The 22,304-nt window shown below is 48.0% G+C and overlaps 1 protein-coding gene across 1 annotated transcript in view; it reads left to right on the top strand.

Annotated features, from left to right (window-relative positions):
- CDH20 (cadherin 20) overlaps positions 1-22,304 on the top strand; it is a 54,836-nt gene that overhangs the window by 2,445 nt on the left and 30,087 nt on the right. Inside the window, exons 2-5 of the mRNA XM_040264272.1 lie at positions 7,899-8,193; positions 8,925-9,044; positions 12,116-12,283; positions 15,516-15,703. Of these exons, the coding sequence (XP_040120206.1) occupies positions 7,899-8,193; positions 8,925-9,044; positions 12,116-12,283; positions 15,516-15,703 (771 nt within the window). The remainder of the gene's footprint in view (positions 1-7,898; positions 8,194-8,924; positions 9,045-12,115; positions 12,284-15,515; positions 15,704-22,304) is intronic.

Here is a 22,304-nt window from a genome sequence, read left to right as displayed (position 1 = left end):
CCCCATCACGTGGCAAGCCGCCCACCGGGCCCCATCACGTGGCAAGCCGCCCGCCGGCCCCCATCACGTGGCAAGCCGCCCGCCGGCCCCTGATCACCACGTGGCGCGCCCCCCACCGGGCCCCGCCACGGGCACGCTGCCCTTCCCGCCCTCTCAGCCCGGGCTGTGACCGCCGCCCTCTCTCTGCCCAGACCTGGGGACGCGGCCTCCGGCAGCTCCCAGACTGGCCGGCTCTGCCTTCCTCCCCGCATCTTGAGACGCGCTCGTCCGGGCTCCCCTAGGGGTCGGCCCCCCTTCATCCTCGAGGATTCATTTCACACCTAGCTTTGCCTTGACCGCTCTCTAAGGCACACCCCTGTTGGACCCTCACTACCATTAGGCTTTCCCCATTCTAATCACAGCCTACAGTATCTAGGGTACTCGTTTGTCTGTACCTGTACTGCTGGAGTGCTGTGTGCGTGCGCACGCAGTCGCATCCGAGTCTGTGCGGCCCCATAGGCTGCACCCCGCCAGGCTCCTCTGTCCATGGGACTTCTCAGGCAGGCATACTGCAGTGGGTTGCCATATGCTCCGCCAGCGGATCTTCCTGACCCAAGGATCGAACCTGCACCGCTTGTGTCTGCATTGACAGGCAGATTCTTTACCACTGGAGCTGCCTGGGAAGCCTTAGACCGGACTACAAGCTCTGTGAGGACAAGGATACCACTTCTGTTTCCTTCACAAGATCTAACACAGTGCCTGTCACACAGACACAACTACCTCGTACAGTAATAAGGATTAAGTAAACTGACTAACACAGGGAAAGTGCTTTAGCAGAGTGCCTGGTCCAGAGGAAGATTTTAGTGATCGTTACCCTGTAGGACTAGTAATAGCAGCCGTGCGGTGAGCTCATTGCGGGAATTAAGCAGCTCAGCAATGCAAACCTAACGTACCTGCAAGTCCCTGAGCCGCAGAACCTGTGACTTTTCTTTGACTTCTCCCTCTCCTCCTCTTCCTTCATTCCCCTGTCCGCACATCCTGTCAGTATCTCCTTGCCACTTTCTCTGAGTCACTCATCCTCTCCAGATCTGTCCTCCCTGTGGTCCTCCGGGTCTCCATGATTAGATTAACTGAGCGGGCGGTAAGGGAGGCTCTCCCGGCCCTCCCCCGGGACTCGGGCCGTTTATCTCCTTGAAGCTCCCATCAGGTCACTTGTCCACTGTGGCTCTGCAGGGCTCATCAGAGCTCTCAGCATACAGGGCCAGCACTGCCAGAGAATGAGCCCCCCTCCGCCCCAGGGACAGCTCCAGTCTCACCCTGATCTCAGTCAGGCTGGTGAGGAATCACCCGCCCGACACAACACACCCCGTCTGTCCCTGCCCCAGAGGCGTGCGCTTGCTGCTGTTGTGCCCGGGACACACGTCCCCTCCTCTCCACTCGGCCATGTTCGAGTTCCTCAGGGTCCCAGCTTAAAAGCATTTTCCATCATGAATACATCTTCCATTCAGAGTTTCAAAGATTTCTAGCAACTTGGTATTTGTAAAACACTTCTTCCAACTAGACACACATTCAGTTCAGTTCAGTCGCTCAGTTGTGTCCGACTCTGCGACCCCATGAATCGCAGCACGCCAGGCCTCCCTGTCCATCACCATCTCCCGGAGTTCACGCAGACTCACATCCATCGAGTTGGTGATGCCATCCAGACATCTCATCCTCTGTCGTCCCCTTCTTCTCCTGCCCCCAATCCCTCCCAGCATCAGAGTCTTTTCCAATGAGTCAACTCTTCTCATGAGGTGGCCAAAGTACTAGAGTTTCAGCTTCAGCATCATTCCCTCCAAAGAAATCTCAGGGCTGATCTCCTTCATAGCTCCTGCCAAAATAAGTTTTGGAAAATGCTTTTGTACTCAGTAATTGCTTTGTATGGTTGTACAATTTCGAGCCCTCCTTCCTTCTCCCAAGGGTAAAACCGAGACCTCATCCTGGCCTCGCCTACATTTCCCTGACAGTACACACCTAGAGCAGAACTGGACATGCGGAAATGCAGAAAGACTGGGGCCCGACACCTTCCTGGGTGCCATAGTGCTGTGTGTCAGCCCCGTGCATAAGGCAGGTGGTTCAGTCAGCGCAACAGTGCTCGGAAGTAAGTGTAAGTCCAGGTCTCCTGGATAATTTAAATGAGGAAAGGTTCTGAGAGGTTACGGTCCTGGCCCAAAGTTACACAGAAGGTTAATAGGAAGTCTGACACCGAAGCCATGGGATTTCTTTTTCTTTGGCCTGTATGTGGCCATGACTTTAGACCTCGCCCTGAGAGACACACAGAAGAGTCCACGGTGTCAGTGAGACCAGAAATGTAACCAAGCCTGTTCCCTGAAGGTGGGAGCTCTCAGCCGTGCAGCACGCTCCGGCGCGCATGATCAGTGCGACCCCGTGGGCCGGAGCCCTCCAGGCTCCCGTCTCCATGGGACTCTCCAGGCAAGAATACTGGAGTGGGTTGCCATGACCTCCCTCCTCCAGGAGATCTTCCCGACCTGGGGATCAAACCTGTATCTCTTCCATCTAGCTGCGTTGGCAGGCAGGATCTTTACCACTAGCGCCCCCTGGGAAGCCCGACATCGGCGCTCACCCTGTCCTAATCCACCACCCCGGGACACAGGCCATCCCCCGCACCTCCACAGTCATCCTGGCCGACCAGCTCTCAATGCAAGTCTGAGCCCTGGAGTGGGCCTGTCGCCTGCACAGGAAGAGACTCACTCACCCAGGCACTTTAAGAAAACCCATCCCTCTCTCCCAGGGGCATTTCAGCTCGTCACCATGAGCTCTAGAAGACATCTGCTTATAGAGAGGCTGCCTGAGTATTTGCTTTTTTCAGAAAGGCGTATGGCAACAATTATCAGCTGTAATTGGTATGGCCTTACAAGATCCACACTGGGCTTCCCAGGGACAAGGCAGTGTCGAGTCAAAGCGAGATTATATTGCCGTATGCAAAGAGGTGGGTGCAGCGAGGTCATGCTTGCGCACGAATCTGTGGTCCCGAGTCATGCTGAGGTTAACAAGGGTGCGGAAGCTGTCTAACCACAAATTTGAGCACTCACTGCCTTTCTGGAACCATACGAGGCACCGTGAAAGACGGCGAAAAGGAGCGCCATCACCCCCGTGTCGAGCTTCATGTACTTCCCGTCACTCGCTACTCCTTTGGCTCAAGATCTTAGAGACGAAAGCAAGGGTAGGCCAAGTAGGATATCCAGCTGTCTTATTCTGTCTAGGATAACAAAGCTGTTTTCCCAGGATGGGGTAACTGTGTGCTGCCAACCCCATCCCCGAAGCTCCGCGCCTTCCTCCGGAGAGCTGGTGCTCGGTCAGTGTGAGCTGAATTGCATATGGATACGCATAAAGCACACTTTTATTGCAGTACCAATTTGCTGAGTGACTGAGAGAAAAGCTGTTCACATCTCTTCTTTGCAGTTTTTGTAACCAAATGTGCATTCTGTGACTGGAGAGCCTACTGTTCAGTTCACATCACTGTGCTGGCTACTAGGCTAGTGTCTCTCAGCTCTATATTCTCCTTCCCATACTCCACAGGGCTGGGACTCTGCACATCACAGCTCCTCCGTTTCCAAGCAGCTCCCGGGTCCTGAGAGAGGAATGCCCTAGGGGGAGAACCAGAGGCGGGAGGAGAGGGACTCGCTCCTTTTATCTGTGGGAGCTGCTTCTGGTTTCTGGAACCATTTCCACACCCCAGCCTCACACATGCATTGGAGGGCACCCCGTTCTCAGAGGTCGGAGTCTCAGCTCCATGGGGGGTGGACGCTGGGTGGGGGGCAACTCTAAATGCCTGGAGCCCAGCCCAGGGGGATAACACCCTCTTTTCAGAGGTCGGAGTCTCAGCTCCATGCGAGGTGGGCACTGGGGGGGTGGCCCACCTCTAAACTCCTGGAGCCCAGTCCAAGGGTTATGATAACAGCCCCTTCTCAGAGGTTGGAGTCTCAGCTCCATGGGAGGTGGGCGCTGGGGGGGTGCTCACCTCTAAACTCCTGGAACCCAGCCCAAGGGGATAACACTCCCTTCTCAGAGGGCTCCAGCCCAGCCTCCTCCAAACGTCTAGATTCCAAGAGCCCCCAGCTCCTGTCCTTTGCTCCCCCAGCCAGAGGGGCACAAGCTGTTTCCTCGAGTTACCGGTTATCATCTCCAGTGATACCTCAACATTTTTCCTTTTCAGTCCTTCATGTTAACTTCTGTCTGCTAAAATGACTGGTGTGGGTTTTATTCCCTGACTAGATCCTGAACTGATACAATTTTAGTTGACCCTTGAGTCACGTGGGGGTTAGGGGGACCAACCCTCCACACAGTGGGAAAATCCAGGCGTAGCTCCAGAGTTGGCCTTCGGTCCATATCCACGGCTCCTCTGTACTCACGGTTCTCTGAATCCGTGGTTCTGTTCCACAGATGCACGCGTAGGACTGTTTGCAGTATTTATAATTGAAAAAAAAAACCACATATGTGTGCACCCTCAAAGTTCACATCCACGTAGTTCAAGGGTCAAATGCATATTCCCTGGAAATGAGTGACATGGAAGTAGATCCAGGCACTTTTCATAGCTGGTACTCTTCCTGTCGGGCTTCCCGGGTGCCTCAGAGGTAAAGAATCCGCCTGCCATTGGAGACATGGGTTCAACCCCCGTGTCAGGAAAATCCCCTGGAGAAGGAAGTGACAACGCACTCCAGTGTTCTTGCCTGGGGAAGCCTATGGACAGAGGAGCCTGGTGGCCTACAGTCCACGGGGTCGAGAAGAGTCGGACAGGGCTGAGCAACAGCAACAGCAGGTCTTCCTGTTCCTAGGAGGTGGCCCCGCTTCTCTGGGAGGCTCCCCCCACCTTTCCTGTGCACAAAGACGCACAGAAGCTGCCTGAGGGATGCTTGCCAGCTCATTTAAGACAAAGACAACCTGCGTTCACTAAAAGCTTTAACTCCAGGACTACACCCCACTCGTTCACACAAGCTTACTGAGCATCTGCTGCACGGGAGACTCACACGAACAGGAAAACCACACGGCTCCTGACTTCGAGGAACTCAGTCCAGAAAGGGCCTCAGATTCTTCTCTCAATACAGACAAAACCAAAGATCACAGACCCAGTTTCAGCCCGGACTCCATTGACGTCAGCCAGCCAAGTGACTTCCGAGGAACCAGGACCATCTCCTGAGCAGCAAAGCTCTCTAGCCTCCTGTTCCTTACTCAGCACTCTCCGTAGGCAGAGCAGTTCAACTCAGCCAAAGACAATCACAGTGATGCTTCGCCTTCTTAAGGTTCGCAGGACAAACCTTTTTAGATGACAGCTAGAATATCTCCAAACAACCCCGGGCATTTGCTATAATGTCAGCTTCAATTCTTTCTTTCTCCCCTGGATAATCTGCCATGCCCTGGTTCACTCTAAGTGAAAGTCCTATGCTATATGCCTTAAAATTACACATATTTATTTTTACATCTATATGTCCATATGTATGTAAACATGCAGAAATATATAAGGATTTTTTTTTTAATCCTTAGATCTTTGTCCTCCTCCAATTCCATTCTTCTGCCTGGGAACACAGTTCCAGATGGAATGGATTTTCATTTCTTGTGGCCAGGTCCAAATAAAATGACTTTCTATTCTACACAATAAGAGCTAGGCACCTTGCTTGTCTTAAACTAAATAAATAGAAGATGTAGAATGTGAAAAAATAATAATAATACTGTATAAGGAATGAGGAAATGTGAGGACTTTATATTCTAAATAGAATTCTTTAAGTAAAAAAAAATCCACAGCTATTTTTCCAGTCAATTTTGTTTTCTTATTTCCCTCTCTGGATAAGACACAGCTGAATTCCTCTAGGCAGCAAAATCACTGCTTGTGTGATTTGGCTGTGAGTCAGTCTGAGATCAGCTCAAAGCCAGCCACAACCTCCAAGGCCATCCTCGTCTCAAGATGCTGTGAATATACTTTCAGGTGTTTTCTTGGTGTCCGTGCCATTTGACACTCAGACTAAGGCTGTCCCAGCAATGCTTCAGGCAGCTTTCCCCAGCTTTACCATTGGGCTGTGCATAGCAAAGCGGCCAAGGGGCTGTTTTTGCCGTCTCTGCTGCACTCCTGGAGGTTCAAAGGGAGCACGGAGGAGCGGCCTGTTAACACCCTTCTCCCTCTGCATGTGCCTCACCATCGCAATTGGCCCCGTTTATAGCTTTCCTGGCTTCCCTGGTGGCTCAGTGGTAAAGCGTCTGCCTACAATGTGGGAGACCCGGGTTCGATCCCTGGGTCGGGAAGATCCCCTGGAGAAGGAAATGGCAACCCATTCCAGCACTCTTGCCTGGAAAATCCCATGGACTGAGAAGCCTGGTAGGCTGCAGTCCATGGGGTCGCAAAGAGTCAGACACGACTGAGTGACTTTCCCTTCCCATTGCTTTCCTATTATGGGAAAGCTAGGTACTCTTGCCTGGAAAATCCCATGGACGGAGGAGCCTGGTGGGCTGCAGTCCATGGGGTCTCGAAGAGTCGGACACGACTGAGCGACTTCACTTTCACTTTTCACTTTCATGCCTTGGAGAAGGAAATGGCAACCCACTCCAGTGTTCTTGCCTGGAGAGTCCCAGGGACGGGCGAGCCTGGTGGGCTGCTGTCTATGGGGTCGCACAGAGTCGGACACGACTGAAGCAACTTAGCAGCAGCAGCAGGTGCTTTACGTACATTAATTTCTAATGATCCCAACAAACCTTCAAAGGAAGAATTAATACTGTTCTCTACATTTATAATACGAGGAACTTGAGAGTTATAAGCATTAAATAATCTGTCAAGGGCACTCAATTTATAACCGATACAGATAGTGTTCAGGCCAGATATACTTGCCTCTCTGACCTAAACTGGTCTATTTTATTAACTGAATCTCACAGGCTTTATCACTGAACTATGCAAGCCCAGCAACAAGAGTAAGTGGTGACTGACTACACGTAACTAACTTTTCGTTGCCCTCTTAGAGAAGGACTGTTATAAGATAGTACAAAACTCTAGGGTTCTTGCCACTTGTATACATTGTTTATAATTAGAGCTGCAAGAGTTTATTTCTAGGCTTAAAATGAGCACTGTGCCCCTGGGCTCATTTTGAGAGTCATCACAGAGGAATTTGGGAGGGAATCTAGTTGGATGGGCAGATAATAGCATGTGCCTACCACAGCCTTCTACATACAGATTTGAGTGAGTCAATTACAAGGCCAGGAACGGGTCCCATCAAAATGATAGATACCCTGACACAGAGAATAATAACCAGCTGTAAAACTCCATTTTGATACCTGCAACAGAAGCAAGCAAAGTCCTACTGAGGGAAGCTATGGAACTGAGAGAATTTCAAGGGCCCCCCAGAAGCCATTCAGTATTTACGGTCCAGTGGTCACAGACTGTTTTTATTAGCTGCTTCATCAGCTTCTCAGCCACCTTGGACTGTCCTGAAGTTTTTGAAATTCCAAAATAATTTACATCAAGACGTTTACATTTTTAAATGTTTACACTTATCCTTTAAAAAAGATTAAAAGGAAAGGCTGGATTCCTCCTTCTAAGACTTGCTCCTATTGTACATGGGACGATAAAATAGGAGATACAGCACAATACAATATGGGTCCTACACCCAGAACGCCTGTCTTCTGTACTTCTCAGGGGGAGGACCCTTAAAAATAGTACTGAGGCTACTGAGTGTGAAGCGGAGAAATTTTGCTTATTCATCAACTTATATTTGCTCTTTGATACAGCCATGTTCAAAGCAAGTTAGTTCTTTGTAGACATTTAAAACATCTGAGTGGGGAAAAGTCTTCCTGTTTGAAAGGAAATCGTACACTTGTACCATACTGAAAATCTGTTTATTTTCGACACCTGTTGAGAGGTCGGTGCTTTTCCCCCTCAGCTTCATTCAGACATGGACCGGGGAGATGGCTCCATCAAATACATCCTCTCGGGAGAAGGCGCAGGCGTCGTGTTTACCATCGACGACACCACTGGAGACATCCACGCCATTCAGAGGCTCGACCGAGAGGAGAGGGCCCAGTACACTCTCAGGGCTCAGGCCCTGGACAGGCGCACAGGCAGGCCGATGGAGCCGGAGTCCGAGTTCATCATCAAAATCCAAGACATCAACGACAACGAGCCCAAGTTCCTGGACGGGCCTTACGTCGCCACTGTGCCGGAAATGTCACCAGTGGGTAAGGCGGGGGTGCGCTGATCCTCACAGACAGCAGTCCTCCTCTAGAAGGCCCTCCCACCTCAAGGTGGAGAAAGAGAGAAAGCGCAGAACAGTCCCCCAAACACAAAGCTGCACCAAGCTACTCAAACATGAAATCGGCCACAGTACAGACAGCGGCAGTGTTAAGCCTAGCACTGTCACTCAGCTCCGCGTCTCCCGCATCGATTTTTATTCACGTATTTATCTGACTGCACCAGGTCTTGGATCTGGGATCTTCAGTCTTTATTGCGCCACTCGAGATCTTTAGTTGCAGCATGTGGGACCTAGTTCCCCAACCAGGGACTGAACCTGGGTCCCCTGCACTGGGGGCGTGGAGTCTTAGCCACTGAACTGCCAGGGCAATCCCCAGTTCTGGTTCTTAAAAAGCAAAACAAAAGATAGATCATAGATCTGTAGGCAGATAATATTTGATTCATAAGGGAGAAGCATTGTGGTATTACCAAAAGAGGAATGAGGAGCCCAAAGCCTGTGTTGGCCTTACAAGTTACTAAGAATTTAAGACACAAATAACTCCCATCCCCACTAGAGAGGTACTTTTGCGCTAAGCGGTTATAGAAGCTTGACCTAGAAACAGGCCCTCCCAAGGAAGCAGACATAACATTTGCAAATGCTTTAAAACTGCCTATTCAGGCTTGCATCCAGTCTTGAGCAGCTCAGCTTGAACAGCTGTCCACCGCCTCTCTTTCTCAGGGACTTCTGTCATCCAGGTGACGGCCACCGATGCAGACGACCCAACCTACGGCAACAGTGCCCGGGTGGTGTACAGCATCCTGCAGGGCCAGCCGTATTTCTCTGTGGACTCCAAAACAGGTACGTGATGGGGCAGCTGAGCCAGAGGCATTTGTTTATTCTCCAATAATCTGTAACTACGATTTAGAACAGACCCAACTCTCCGTTTCAAGAACTCTCCAGACAGTGCACTAGCTAGGAAGACGGTTATAAGTGTCAGGGTGAAGAGAGCAAGCTAGCGCCCCCCGGGGGTTGAGAGCAGTGTGGTGCACAGACAGTGTGCTGGGACTGCTTGGAGACGCCCAAAGAACTGCCTCCGCAAAAGGACCTCCTCGCTAGCCTTCAAAAAAAATAATAGTATCAATAATCCTATGGCTGTCTTCATTCCCCAGGAGTAAGGGCTTTCAGAACTTCAAGAAGACCCAGGAGGCTGGCAGAGTAACCTGGGCTCACTCTGCTGCTGCTGCTGCTGAGTGGCTCAGTCGTGTCCGACTCTGTGTGACCCCGTAGGCGGCAGCCCACCAGGCTCCCCCGGCCCTGGGATTCTCCAGGCAAGAACACTGGAGTGGCTTGCCATTTCCTCTCCAAGGCATGAAAGTGAAAAGTGAAAGTCAAGTCGCTCAGTCATGTCCAACTCTTAGCGACCCCATGGACTGCAGCCCACCAGGCTCCTCTGTCCATGGGATTTTCCAGGCAAGAGTACTGGAGTGGGGTGCCATCACCTTCTCCGGGGCTCACTACAGAACCAGGATAATTGGTTTTGAAACTAGGAAGGGCCTTAGGAAAATCTTCCAGTCGATCGCCACTCACTCAGTGGATAAGGAAATCGTGGATGGAGACCCAAGAAAGTGCTCCCGGTTCTAGATGTCTCCCCTGACCCGCGGTCCAGCGTTCTTCCCGCCAGTCCACCCCGTACTAAGCCGAGAGCAAGGCCGGAGGGAAGGGAGCTCAGAGCAGGCGGTTTGGCCCCGAGAAAGGAGGTGCTCAGTGGGACGCTCTAATAGGGGGCCACCTAGGGAGCTGGGCGGGCACGGGCCACGTCTAGAAAAGAACAAGGCAACAGCCAACAAGTCAGTTTGCTTTGGGTGTTCTGTTTTGTTTTCAGTTTTATTCAAGAACTTTGACAACAGAATGTACAGTTTATCTATGAAGAATTCCCTTTAACCGTTTTGAATTGGGCAGAGCAACTCAGATATTATTGCTATTAATATATAATATCATTCCATATTGTTATCTTGCACTTGTGCCAGACTCTCTTCCTTTTAAAATACATTCATAGATCTCACCATATTTGAGAGTCCCAACAATCTTGTAAACTTGTAAAATATATGGAAGCATTATTACTTCATTTTACATATGGGAAAATTAACATACGGACCTAAGAGTAATTAACAAAAAAACTTGAGTAAAGAAACTTACAGCCACAGAGACAAAGTCAAGGCCAAAACTCAAAGCCATCTTTTTACAAGAAATAGAAAAAACACATTTTATTAGCAACCTGATATAATTTTTTGCAGAAGTCCTCAGGGGAACCAGGCATTCAGAAAATTATGTCATAAAAGTAGAGAGTATAAATTAGTAGGAGGAAAGAAAAAAGTTCCAGTTAGGGATTTCTATAAAATAGTAATTTTAACCGTTCGACAAATGGAGGGAGGGACCATGAGGGGGTGCCCACGGGGAGGAAAAATACAGACAGGAAGAGGGTAATATGTCCTTTACATCGTTAAGAGGAAACTTACATTATTTTGACAGCTCCCAAGGGGCATCTATAGTGTTAAGGTAAAAACTACATAAAACGATAGTTACTGCCCTGCCCTGGGGGCATTTATAACAAGAAAACACTGCACATTTCACTTTAGACTGTTGCTGCTGTGATAAAACACGTACATTATAGGATAAAGCGAGGACAGGCTTGTGGCTCCCCGTTTCTCCCCTTGGCGTGCAAAGGTCTATTGAGCCAAGGGTCATGTAGTCAACGTGCAGGAAACAAGCCTTTAATCTTTGCCTAGAGAGTACAGAAGTCAACTTTTCTAAGTGGAAGCGTTAAAAGGAAGATCAAACGTGTCCACACATCCTTGGCAGGATCGCAATGACACATTTCACAGGATTCTGACTTAGACCCCTCTCCCTAAATGGAAGCTCATTATCATACCCTGATGATACACACCATCTGGGCAAGTTCATCTCACATGGAGGTTAACAATAAGCATCTCAGAGCATCTTCTATGTCTTAAGTCACAGAATGCAGTGAAGCACAGAGGTGGACAGAGCCTAATAAAACAGATGGAACAGACAACAAAAAGGAGAGCAAATCTGAATTCCACCCCTGCTTCCAGGCACTGGGGAGGCAGGAGAAAGCAGCCTGGGAATGAGGCTGCTGGAAAAAGAGAATCTCACACTAGTAGGGCTCCGGCGACTGGAGAGAGAGCTAAAGGAGAAGGATCTAAAGCCGCAGACTTGCGGACTATGAGGCCTTGTTTTCCCACCTGAAGCCGTTTGTTCGGTGAGATGGAGCAGCCCTGAAGTCGCGGCAGACCCACAGGTCCCAGGTCCGCTAGAGGGCCTCTGCTGCCACCTCCTGGTCCTTCCCGGGGATGCGCGTAGGAACCAGCCCGCCAGGCCCGACTCCATGGAGAGGGGTCTCAGCGAGCTCTGGGAGTTGCTGGTGGACAGGGAGGCCTGGCGTGCTGTGGTCCATGGGGTGGTGAAGAGTCGGACACGACTGAGCGACTGAACTGAACTGAAGCCTTTCCGGCTGGAACACTCTTTACTCATTCACCCTCTGTTTAAGCACAGCATTTTTTTTTTTAAAGCTGGGGATTCCCTGATGGCTCACTGATAAAGAGTCTCTGTGCAATGCAGGAGGCGCGGGTTCGATCCCTGGGTTGGAAAGATCCCTTGGACTGGGAAATAGCAGCCCACTCCAGTATTCTTGCCTGGGAAATCCCATGGACACAGGAAACTGGCCGGGTACAGACCATGGGGTCGCAGAAAGTTGGACACAACTGAGCTAAAATGACATTCTGACCTCAAGTGTAATAAAACAGGTGCCTTGCATCTCTGACGAGGCACGGGGAGAAGCCTAGAACCCAATCTTTAAAACAGGACTAGTGGTTTTGCTTTTAAAAACAAAGCTCGTTTCTCTCCTGCAGGTGTAATTAGGACCGCACTCACGAACATGGACCGAGAGGCCAAGGAGTACTATGAGGTGATCATCCAAGCCAAGGACATGGGAGGACAGCTCGGGGGGCTGGCGGGGACCACGACCGTCAACATCACCCTCTCAGATGTCAACGATAACCCGCCCCGCTTCCCCCAGAGTGAGTACCCAGCCGGCGAGAGGGCCGCTGTCAAGTCAGAGCAGCTGTGACGGAGGCGAAGGAGAAAGGCCGCTCTGAGTCCCTCTTTGAGTTCGATTATTCCTGGGTTCCTTTTGGACATTTATCATGCAATTCTCACATCACCATTTCCCTCCTAGGTCCAACTTCCCAGAGCACTAAACCAGTGTTTCTCTATTTTTCACCATCACCTCCCTCCGGAGCCCTTTTGGACCCTTTTTTTCCTTGAGTGTCATACCCTGACCACTCCCCTCATACAACTAAATATTAAGCAAGAAGATTTTGTTGGGTAGGGATGAACTTTAAATTTGTAATATCTAAGTTTTTTTCACCTCTCTCCAACAAGAATCGATTTTTTGTACCTGTTGAGAACGTAACCCTGCGATTCACAGCAGGTACTGAGTGCTTGCTTTGTAAGGGCCCTGGGCATGAGGGACACAAGATTCTTGAAGCGAAGTCCGTGACCTTGTGAAGCTTAAAGTCCACTTGGGAGAACATATACTTGGTATTCATCAAAATTTAAGCAGGAAGCAGCAATGTGCCAACTCGTTAGTGCAGAATGATGCCTTCACAATAAACCAAGATGAGCAAAGACTTGATAAAAGGATGAGGCTTCAACCAGGTAGTAAATAATATGACAGAGTCAGACAGGAGAAAACAGAAAACTCTCCAGAAAGGGGAAGCTGTTCATTCACCTAAAACGTTTTTGTTTCGAGCAACATTCTAGATATGGGATATAAAGCCCTGGAAATAAAGCTGCAAATGTAATTTTATGTTCAAAGATCCTGAAAATGAAGACCTGCTCTTTCATTGATTCAAATGTTCCATTTCTAATGGAAGTCACTGCAAAGTTTTTGAGCAAGTGAGAGACATAAAGAAAGGCTAAGCTGATAGCCACGCAGAGCACTGGCTGGCAGGAATGGAGACTAGAAGCAGCAGAGTGTGGCAGGAGGCTTTTAGCACGGCCCAGACTTGAGCTGATAAGAACGAAGGGAACCAGAAGAAGTGGGACGGGACAAATAAGAAAACTGGGACTTCTGTCTCTGATTTCTTGGCTAAGGGAAGGTGGAGTCGAAGACAACAAGGATGTTGTAGGTCTGGGCGACAGGGAAAGACTGTCCTGGTGGGAGAAACAGAGATACCTAGCGGGACTGGTGGCAGGCAGGCAAGGAGGAAGACAGATTCTGCCTTGAACATGAATGACAGCAGGACACTCAGGCTGGATTAAGGAAGGTGGAATATAGAGCTATGACTGTGGAAAGGAGACCAGGAATGAAGATGTGAATTTGAGAAGCAGATTCTAAAAGGGAGCAACTGGAGAAGAGAGAGCGGCCGCCGCAATCCCAGGTGAAAGACGCAACCGGGACCAACAGCCACTAACCTAAGACAGAGCCAAACCAGCCCATCTGCTGAAGAGCCACACCGTGGGCAAACCAGTCATCTATGTAAAACAGAAGTAACATTCAAACACGTACACACAACTGGAATCCATAACATCCCCATGAGGTTTCATGAAACCGAAAGACAAGATGCCAGATGAGTGTTTTACAAGTGATATGAACAAGGAGGTTCCTAAGTTGATTGGTTCTACAGTTCAGAAGACTAGAGCACGATGAAAACAGTTTATGAAATGACATACGGATTGGCTTCTTATGTGCTCTGCTGACCCATCTTTACCGTTTCATGAATGGCCCACACAGCACACACTAGACTACAGATCCTTGAACATCCCTGGACTGTCCTCTGGCTTTGTAATCTGACGCTAGACAGATCTCTGAGAAGGCAGAAAGAGAAGAAGGGCCAAGTTATCACACAGTTCATATAGATTTGGACCTATTGTAGGAAAGTTATATTGAATCCTGCTTTCCTTCTTTTTCACAAATATTACCATAACTGGATTAGGGGTTGTTGACACACTGACGCACCTCCTATTTTATACTGAAGAAGCTCAGTCACCTTTAATTTAACCAAATATAATGGAATATCAAGACCTCAGGCTACTTATTTCTAACATAATGCATTATGTGTAGAAATTGTATGGACAAGATGTTTGTTTTGACACAGAACGCCTAACTTTCCTGGAGAAAATTGTTTTTCCCAAACATGTTCTGCAGTAGCAAAGTCTGCTCCATCAACAACTTTGGAAGAGAATGCAAAGAGATGAAATTCAAGCGCCTGCAGTTTCGCACAGACATTAGCCAATTCCTGGCTCACGTCGGCGAAGAACAGGCATCGTTTCTCCTCCCGTGCGAGGGAGGCTGCTGAGCGCTGGCTGGGTGCCGTCAGCCCCCAGGTCATTGTGAGAAGGCAGCGCTCACACCCCGACTTCCCAGGGTCACACCCCACAGCCCGCAATGCGCACGAGAACCAGAGGCGCCGTGTGCGTACAGAAGGCGGTTGCTTGACTGAGTCTGTAGTCATCCGCACCATGACCGACAGAAGAGTGAGGAGCGTCAAAGGGCTGAGCCCCGGAGGAGGAAAGTTAATGAAAATGCTGCTCCGCGGAGATGAACATGAACCGAACGAGTGGATTCGGGCTATCAGGTTGAAAAGAACACCACCGGCTCTGAGCTCCCCACACAGGTGAGAACTCTGGGGTATCGTCTTCCAGAAAAGAGAACGAGCAGCACCGAGATGTGTCCGTGGAGAAGCCGCCAGGGCGCAGGCCCCGGTGCCGACGCCCCGAGGGACGGCCGGCAGAAGCCAGCAGAGCGGGGCTCCGGGGCCGGGCCTCCTCTGCAGGGCACTGGTCAGCACCGAACGTGGGCAGCCGGTCACAGACGGGTGCTCGGCGTGCCGGCCGGGCCACAGAGGAAGACACGTGCCTCTGAAACACAAACAGAATACGCAGGCACTCTGCGACCACAGCAGAATTAACCCTGCGGCCAGTGCGTCAGGAAGGGCTGGAAGGCTGGAAAGCAGGGCGCTCCCTACCCCGCTGGAGGCGCAGTCACTGAGAGTCACATAACCCTACTCCTGGGATTATGATCGACGGATTTTGGCCCCTCCTCATCCGACATCCAGTGCAGGCTATGACCCAGTAACGTCTGCTTAGCCCTTTGGATCTCAGTTTTTTCATCGGTAGAACTCAAGTTTTCACTTTGGATGATGAAAAAGATGTTTCGCACAGCGTGGCGGATGTGATGTGATAGGGGGAGGCGCTTTTTTGTGTAGTGACAGGTTACAAAAACTGCATGTTCTGACTTCTTCACAGAACATTACCAGATGAGTGTGTTGGAATCAGCTCCAGTTAGCTCGACTGTGGGGAGGGTGTTTGCCAAGGACCTGGACGAAGGAGTCAACGCGGAGATGAAGTACACGATCGTGGATGGGGACGGGGCGGACGCCTTCGACATCAACACGGATCCCAACTTCCAAGTGGGCATCATAACCGTCAAGAAGGTAACCGAGCTCCTTCTTCCAAGTCATTTCAGGGGAGGCTTTGAGCATGTATGCAATATTAGTAAGGACTGTTATATTATTAATAGCATTGCTTTAAATCCTCTGATAAACACTTTCCTATCATTAAGAGAGAAAAACCTCTTGGACTTTCCTGGCAGTCCAATGGTTAAGAGTCCAGCTTACAAGGCAAGGGCATGGGCCGGCTCAGTTGCTCAGTCGTGTCCAACTCTTTGCGACCCCCACGGACTGTAACCCCCCAGGTTCCTCTGTCCATGGGATCAGCCCAGCAAGAATACTTGCCTGGGGTGCCATTTCCTTCTCCAGGGGATCTTCCCAACTCAGGGATCGATCTTCCCGCATCTCCAGTCTCCTGCATTGGCGGGTGGGTTCTTTACCACCAGCGCCACCTAGGAAGCCCCAGGGCAAGGTTCAATCCCTGTTCAGGGAACTAAGATCCTATGTGCTGCACATCAAGGCCAAAAACACAGACAAAACAACAACAAAGAAAACCCCTTACTCCTTTTGTTCACATGTGAATACTGGCTGTGTCATCATTTTACAGGAAGGGTACCCTTCAGTTCAGTCGCTCAGTCATGTCCGGCTCTTTGCAACCCCATGGATTGCAGCATGCCAGGCCTCCCTGTTCATCACCAACTCCTGGAGCTTACTCAAACTCATGTCCATCGAGTCGGTGATGCCATCCAACCATCTCATCCTCCGTTGTCCCCTTCTCCTCCTGCCTTCAATCTTTCCCAGCATCAGGGTCTTTTCAAATGAGTTAGTTCTTCATCAGGTGGCCAAAATATTGGAATTTCAGCTTCAATATCAGTCCTTCCAGTGAACACCCAGGACTGATCTCCTTTAGGATGGACTGGTTGGATCTCCTTGCAGTCCAAGGGACTCTCGAGAGTCTTCTCCAACACCACAGTTCAAAAGCATCAATTCTTTGGCGCTCAGCTTTCTTTATAGTCCAACTCTCACATCCACACATTACTGCTGGAAAAGCCATAGGTCTGACTAGACAGACCTGTGTTGGCAAAGTGATGTCTCTGCTTTTCAATATGCTGTCTAGGTTGTCATGGCTTTTCTTCCCAGGAGTAGACTTCTTTCATGGCTGCAGTCACCATCTGCAGCAATTTTGGAGCCCAAGAGCCCAAGACAAAATATGGCCCACTGGAAAAGGGAACGGCAAGCCACTTCAGTATTCTTGCCTTGAGAACCCCATGAGCAGCATGAAAAAGCTCACTACTTAGCCACTTTAAAAAAAAAAACCTGTCGTAGCTTAATTCCCTAATAATGTTAATGACTTAACCAATATCTGTATTTGAATAACCTCATTTTTACCACAGTAAACTATAAATAACAATAAAGCAAACTATCCTATTATTATTAATCAATAAGTAACAGGCAGGGATTTTTAAACTGCTACGTAAAGACCCATGGATGCTAATTGGACTTGGAAAGGCTTTATCAAGCATAGCTGCTGAGTGATGTCACCACCTGAAACTCTTTGCTTCATAGTAAGTTAATCCATTTCCTAAATGTAAGCTATCAATTCTGTGGCATAAAGCACATATGTATATACTCAGCTGAAAGACAGAACCTAATAAAATTAAAGTTTTAACATCCTAATAAATATATCTGGTAAAATATATTAATTCAAAAAAGTATTGGTTTAATCTTCCTTTTCTTCTATTTCAAATACACTTTAAAACCCGAGATATCTTAAATTATTTCTTCAATAAGCATTTGTTGAGTGCCTACCTATGTGCCAGGCACTGCATTTAACGTAGAAAGTAAATAAAATGACCAAAAACCTCTGCCTTCTTGAAATTTATGTTCTATAAGGGAAGAAGACTATCAAAATAGCAAGTAAGTCAATAAAGTAGTATTTTGGAAAGTAGTAAGTCCCGTGCAGGAGGGAGTGAGATCAGACGAGTCAACATGACTTCAAATTTAATTTCCTGCTTGGGATCGGCCTCATACAGAAGTGACATTTATGCAGAGACTTAAAGTGGGCAGAGTCGGGACACCTCTGCTTGTCCAGTGGCTGAGATTCTGTGTTCCCAATACAGAGATTCCTAATCAGGAACTAGATCCCACGTACCAAAGATCCCGTAGGCCACAACCAGGACCAGGTGCAGCCAAATGACTAAATATATATAAAAAAAGGAAGAAGTAGGCAGAGCTGCAGCACAGAGTTGGGCAGATTGACGAGGCACAACCCTAGGAGGAGCCCCACAAAGGACTCTCGGGGAGAACCGTGCACGGCAGCCCTGTGGACGAGGGAACGGGTAGCTAAAGAGTTCCAGACAAAGGGCCAGCCAGAGCACTGGCCTTGAGATGGCGCTCGGCCTGGCTTGTTTCCAGAACAGAAAGGGGCTTTCTAAGGTTCGAGAGGGGTACTAGCAGGAGATGAGGTCAGAAAAGGAACAAGGGGGCTAGGCTGTGTTAGGACCGTGTATGCAGATGGAAGGACGCTGGGTTTTTATCTGACTAAAGTGGAGAACTGGAGGATTTTAACAGATGTGTGACATCATTGGACTTCTACTATGAAATAATTACTGTGTCATCTGTGTTGGGAAAAGACCATAAGGGGGCAAGAATGGAAATGAGGAGACCAGCTGGGGTGCTCTTGTGATAATCCAGGTAAGAGAGGATGATGGCTTGGTCTAGGGTATTGGGAGCGGAGGCAGTGAAAAGTGGTCAGAATCTGAAGATTTTGAAAGCAGGACTAACAGTCCCCCTCTGTTTCTTTCACATCCTCATTCAATCTGTTAGGAAGAAAAAGAGGACTCAGTCGAGCAACAGAGAGAATAGAGCTGGCACTAAGTGAGACGGGATATTCAGATTCGGTTCTCTGCACGTTGCATCTGCAACGTCCATTAGACACTTAAGTGGAGATATGTAGTCACTGTTGGTTATAGGAGTCTGGAATTTGGAGAAGAGTTCTGAGTGAGAAATATAAATTTGAGAGTCATAAATGGTACTTAAAGCAAGTAAAAAATAATAATAATAATATGCCAAGGGATTGAGCATCACTAGAGAAGGGAGCAGTGAAGTCAGCCCTGTGGCCCCCCAGCGTGGTGAGGTCAGGGAGGGCAAAGACAAGCAAGGAGACTGAGGCGGGGAGACCAGGCAAGCAAGGGGAAATCAGGAGACCACGGTGTCCTGGAAGGCAGGGAGACACTTGCCAAGAGCATAAAGCGACTGACTGCCTGTGACAAACGCTGCTAAAGGACATCGAAGAACCCTGAAAGCCATCACAGGCTTTAGGGACGTGGGGATCACCGATGACCCTGACCAAAGCAATGGAGTCGTAGCAGACTGTGGCGTGAGCCCATGTGTTAATAGCAACCTCACTCTGTACTGCTCCGCAGAGCTGAGCCTACGCTGCTTTAGAAGGGAAGAAGGGAAGAGTTCACATTCGTCCTGCATTTATTGAAAGTGCAATCAAGTACAGCAAAAGAACAGATATATCCAGCATTCCTCCAACCAGAAATCTTTGTAACTGGCACACAATGACCTCAAAACTGTGCAAAATGCTGACATTAATTTGGGGATTGTCATATAAATTTGGATGTAATTTAAATATTGCAGTTTATTTTATTCATATTCTTTGAAGATTAATAAAAATTATAAAAGGTCATTAGAAATAACAATACAAAGTCACTGTATGATAAGATTAAGAACGTCCCCTGTTGGCGTCAGTCAGGTCAGTCGCTCAGTCCTGTCCGACTCTTCGTGACCCCACGGACTGCAGCACGCCAGGCCTCCCTGTGCTTTACCATCTCCCAGAGTTTGCTCAAACTCATGTTCATCAAGTTGGTGATGCCATCCAACCATCGCATCCTCTGTTGTCCCCTTCTCCTCCTGCCTTCAATCTTTCCCAGCATCAGGGTCTTTTCAAATGAGTCAGTTCTTCATCAGGTGGCCAAAATACTGGAGTTTCAGCTTCAATATCAGTCCTTCCAATGAATATTCAGGACTGATTTCCTTTAGGATGGACTGGTTGGGATCTCCTTGCAGTCCAAGGGACTCTCAAGAGTCTTCTCCAACACCACAGTTCAAAAGCATCAGTTATTTGGTGCTCAGCTTTCTTTACAGTCCAACTCGCACATCTATACAGGACTATTGGAAAAACCATAGGTTTGACGACACGGACCTTTGTTAGCAAAGTAATGTCTCTGCTTTTTAATATGCTGTCTAGCTTTGTCATAGCTTTTCTTCCAAGGAGCAAGTGTCTAATTTCATGGCTTCAGTCACCATCTGACTGCAGTGATTTTGAAGCCTCCCCCCAAAAAATAGTCTCTCACTGTTTCCATTTTTTCCCCATCTATTTGCCATGAAGTGATGACATTGGATGCCATGATCTTAGTTTTTGAATGTTGAGTTTTAAGCCAGCTTTTTCACTCTCCTCTTTCACTTTCATCAAGAGGCTCTTTAGTTTTTCTTCACTTTCTGCCATAGGATAGTGTCATCTGTGTATCTGAGGTTATTGATATTTCTCCTGGCAATCTTGATTCCAGCTTGGGCTTCATCCAGCCCAACATTTCGCATATAAGTTAAATAAGCAGGGTGACAATATACAGCCTTGAGGTACTCCTTTCCCAATTTGGAAACAGTCTTTGTTCCATGTTCAGTTCTAACTGTTGCTTCTTGACCTGCATCCAGATTTCTCAAGAGGCAGGTCAGGTGGTCTGGTATTCCCATCTCTTGAAGAATCTTACACAGTTTGTTGTGATCTACACAGTCAAAGGCTTTGGCATAATCAATAAAGCAGAAGTAGATGTTTTTCTGGAATTCTCTCACTTTTTCAATGATCCAGTGGATGTTGACAGTATGATCTCTGGTTCCCCCTATGTGGCATGCCTCAAGTTATAAATTAATAATACACTGCTTACCATGACTGGTAACTATTAACAAGGTAAAAGTTCAAAGTTTTGGATAATTATTGTCTCTTTAAGGCAAAAATTATCTTTAAAAAATTAAGCAATCAAAAAAAGAAATTTTGAGGTTTTGGTATATTTTAAATTTTATTTTATATCTTAAAATAATATTTAATCAACTCTTTGCAATCCCATGGACTGTAGCCCACCAGGTTCCTCTGTCCATGGATTTCCTGGGCAAGAATATTGGAGTGGGTTGCAATTTCCTTCTCCAGGGGATCTTCCTGACTGAGGGATAGAAGCCACGGCTCCTAAACTGCAGGCACATTCTTTGTCATCTTCTGCATTACAGGCAGAGCCACCAGGAGAGCCCCTTAATAATAACACAATACTATTAGTTTATATCAAATTACTAGAATATATCTTAGACCTTACTGTAAGCCATTAATTTAAAAAATATTAACTATTACAAGTTTGTATATAATGAGATTGGTCACAGTGTTATGGCTGTATCTGAAAGGAATCCCAAAAATCTCAGTTCCCTTACCTGGAGAAAAGATTAAATTTCATAAGACAGAACACTGTCTTTCACTGTCATTGCTAAAACTAGATCCATGTTTAATCAGAATATTTATCTGTTTCGCCAAGGTCACTCAGAGAAGGCAATGGCACCCCACTCCAGTACTCTTGCCTGGAAAATCCCATGGACGGAGGAGCCTGGTGGGCTGCAGTCCCTGGGGTCGCTAAGAGTCAGACATGACTGAGCGACTTCACTTTCACTTTTCACTTTCATGCATTGGAGAAGGAAATGGCAAGCCACTCCAGTGTTCTTGCCTGGAGAATCCCAGGGACAGGGGAGCCTGGTGGGCTGCCGTCTATGGGGTCGCACAGGGTCGGACACGACTGAAGTGACTTAGCAGCAGCAGTGGCAGCAAGGTCACTTGGATTTCTCTTCTGAACTTATGAGGTGTCAGAAAATGGAATTAAGAGAGAAGTCAATAAGTTGAGTAGATGGACAAGTCAAATGTAATAAATACTTTACAGGCTATTGACTAATCAAGCTATACTTTTGGAACAACAGTCACTCAGATGCTCAATCCACACCCATCTTTCATTAGTAATGTCGTGTAAAATTAAAACAAAAGTTCTGCTTTTGATTTATTTCTCTCGGGCCTATTATTTGTCTAAAATAGCACATACTTTTTCAAAAAGAGAAATTAAGTTGAATTGATAGAATTGGATCCTCATAAAGCCACGCTGATCACTACTCAGCACCTTGGGTCTTTTTGCCTTTCAAGTAATCAATCAATTGACTTTCAGTTTCTTAGTTTAAGTGGCTTCCCTGGTGGCTCAGAGGGTAAAGGGTCTCCCTGCCGTGTGGGAGACCTGGGTTCAATCCCTGTGTTGGGAAGATCCCCTGGAGAAGGAAATGGCAACCCACTCTAATACTCTTGCCTGGAAAATTCCATGGACAGAGGATCCTGGTAGGATATAGTCCATGGGGTCGCGAAGAGTCGGACATGACTGAGCGATTTCACTTTCACTCTTAATTTAAATGCTTCAAAGATAACTTGAAATATATAATTTTCAGAATATTCTGTATTCTGTGTATGAGCTTGATCTTATGTCTTCAGTGTGTCTGCCATCTTCCAGCATTCAATAAACAATTGTTTCCAGTCCACTCCCCTCTTAGGCCACAAAGCAGAAAACTT

Source organism: Oryx dammah, unplaced genomic scaffold, assembly GCF_014754425.2.
Source record: "Oryx dammah isolate SB20612 unplaced genomic scaffold, SCBI_Odam_1.1 HiC_scaffold_22, whole genome shotgun sequence".
NCBI lineage: Eukaryota > Metazoa > Chordata > Mammalia > Artiodactyla > Bovidae > Oryx > Oryx dammah.
This window is presented reverse-complemented; position numbering and strand designations above follow the sequence as displayed.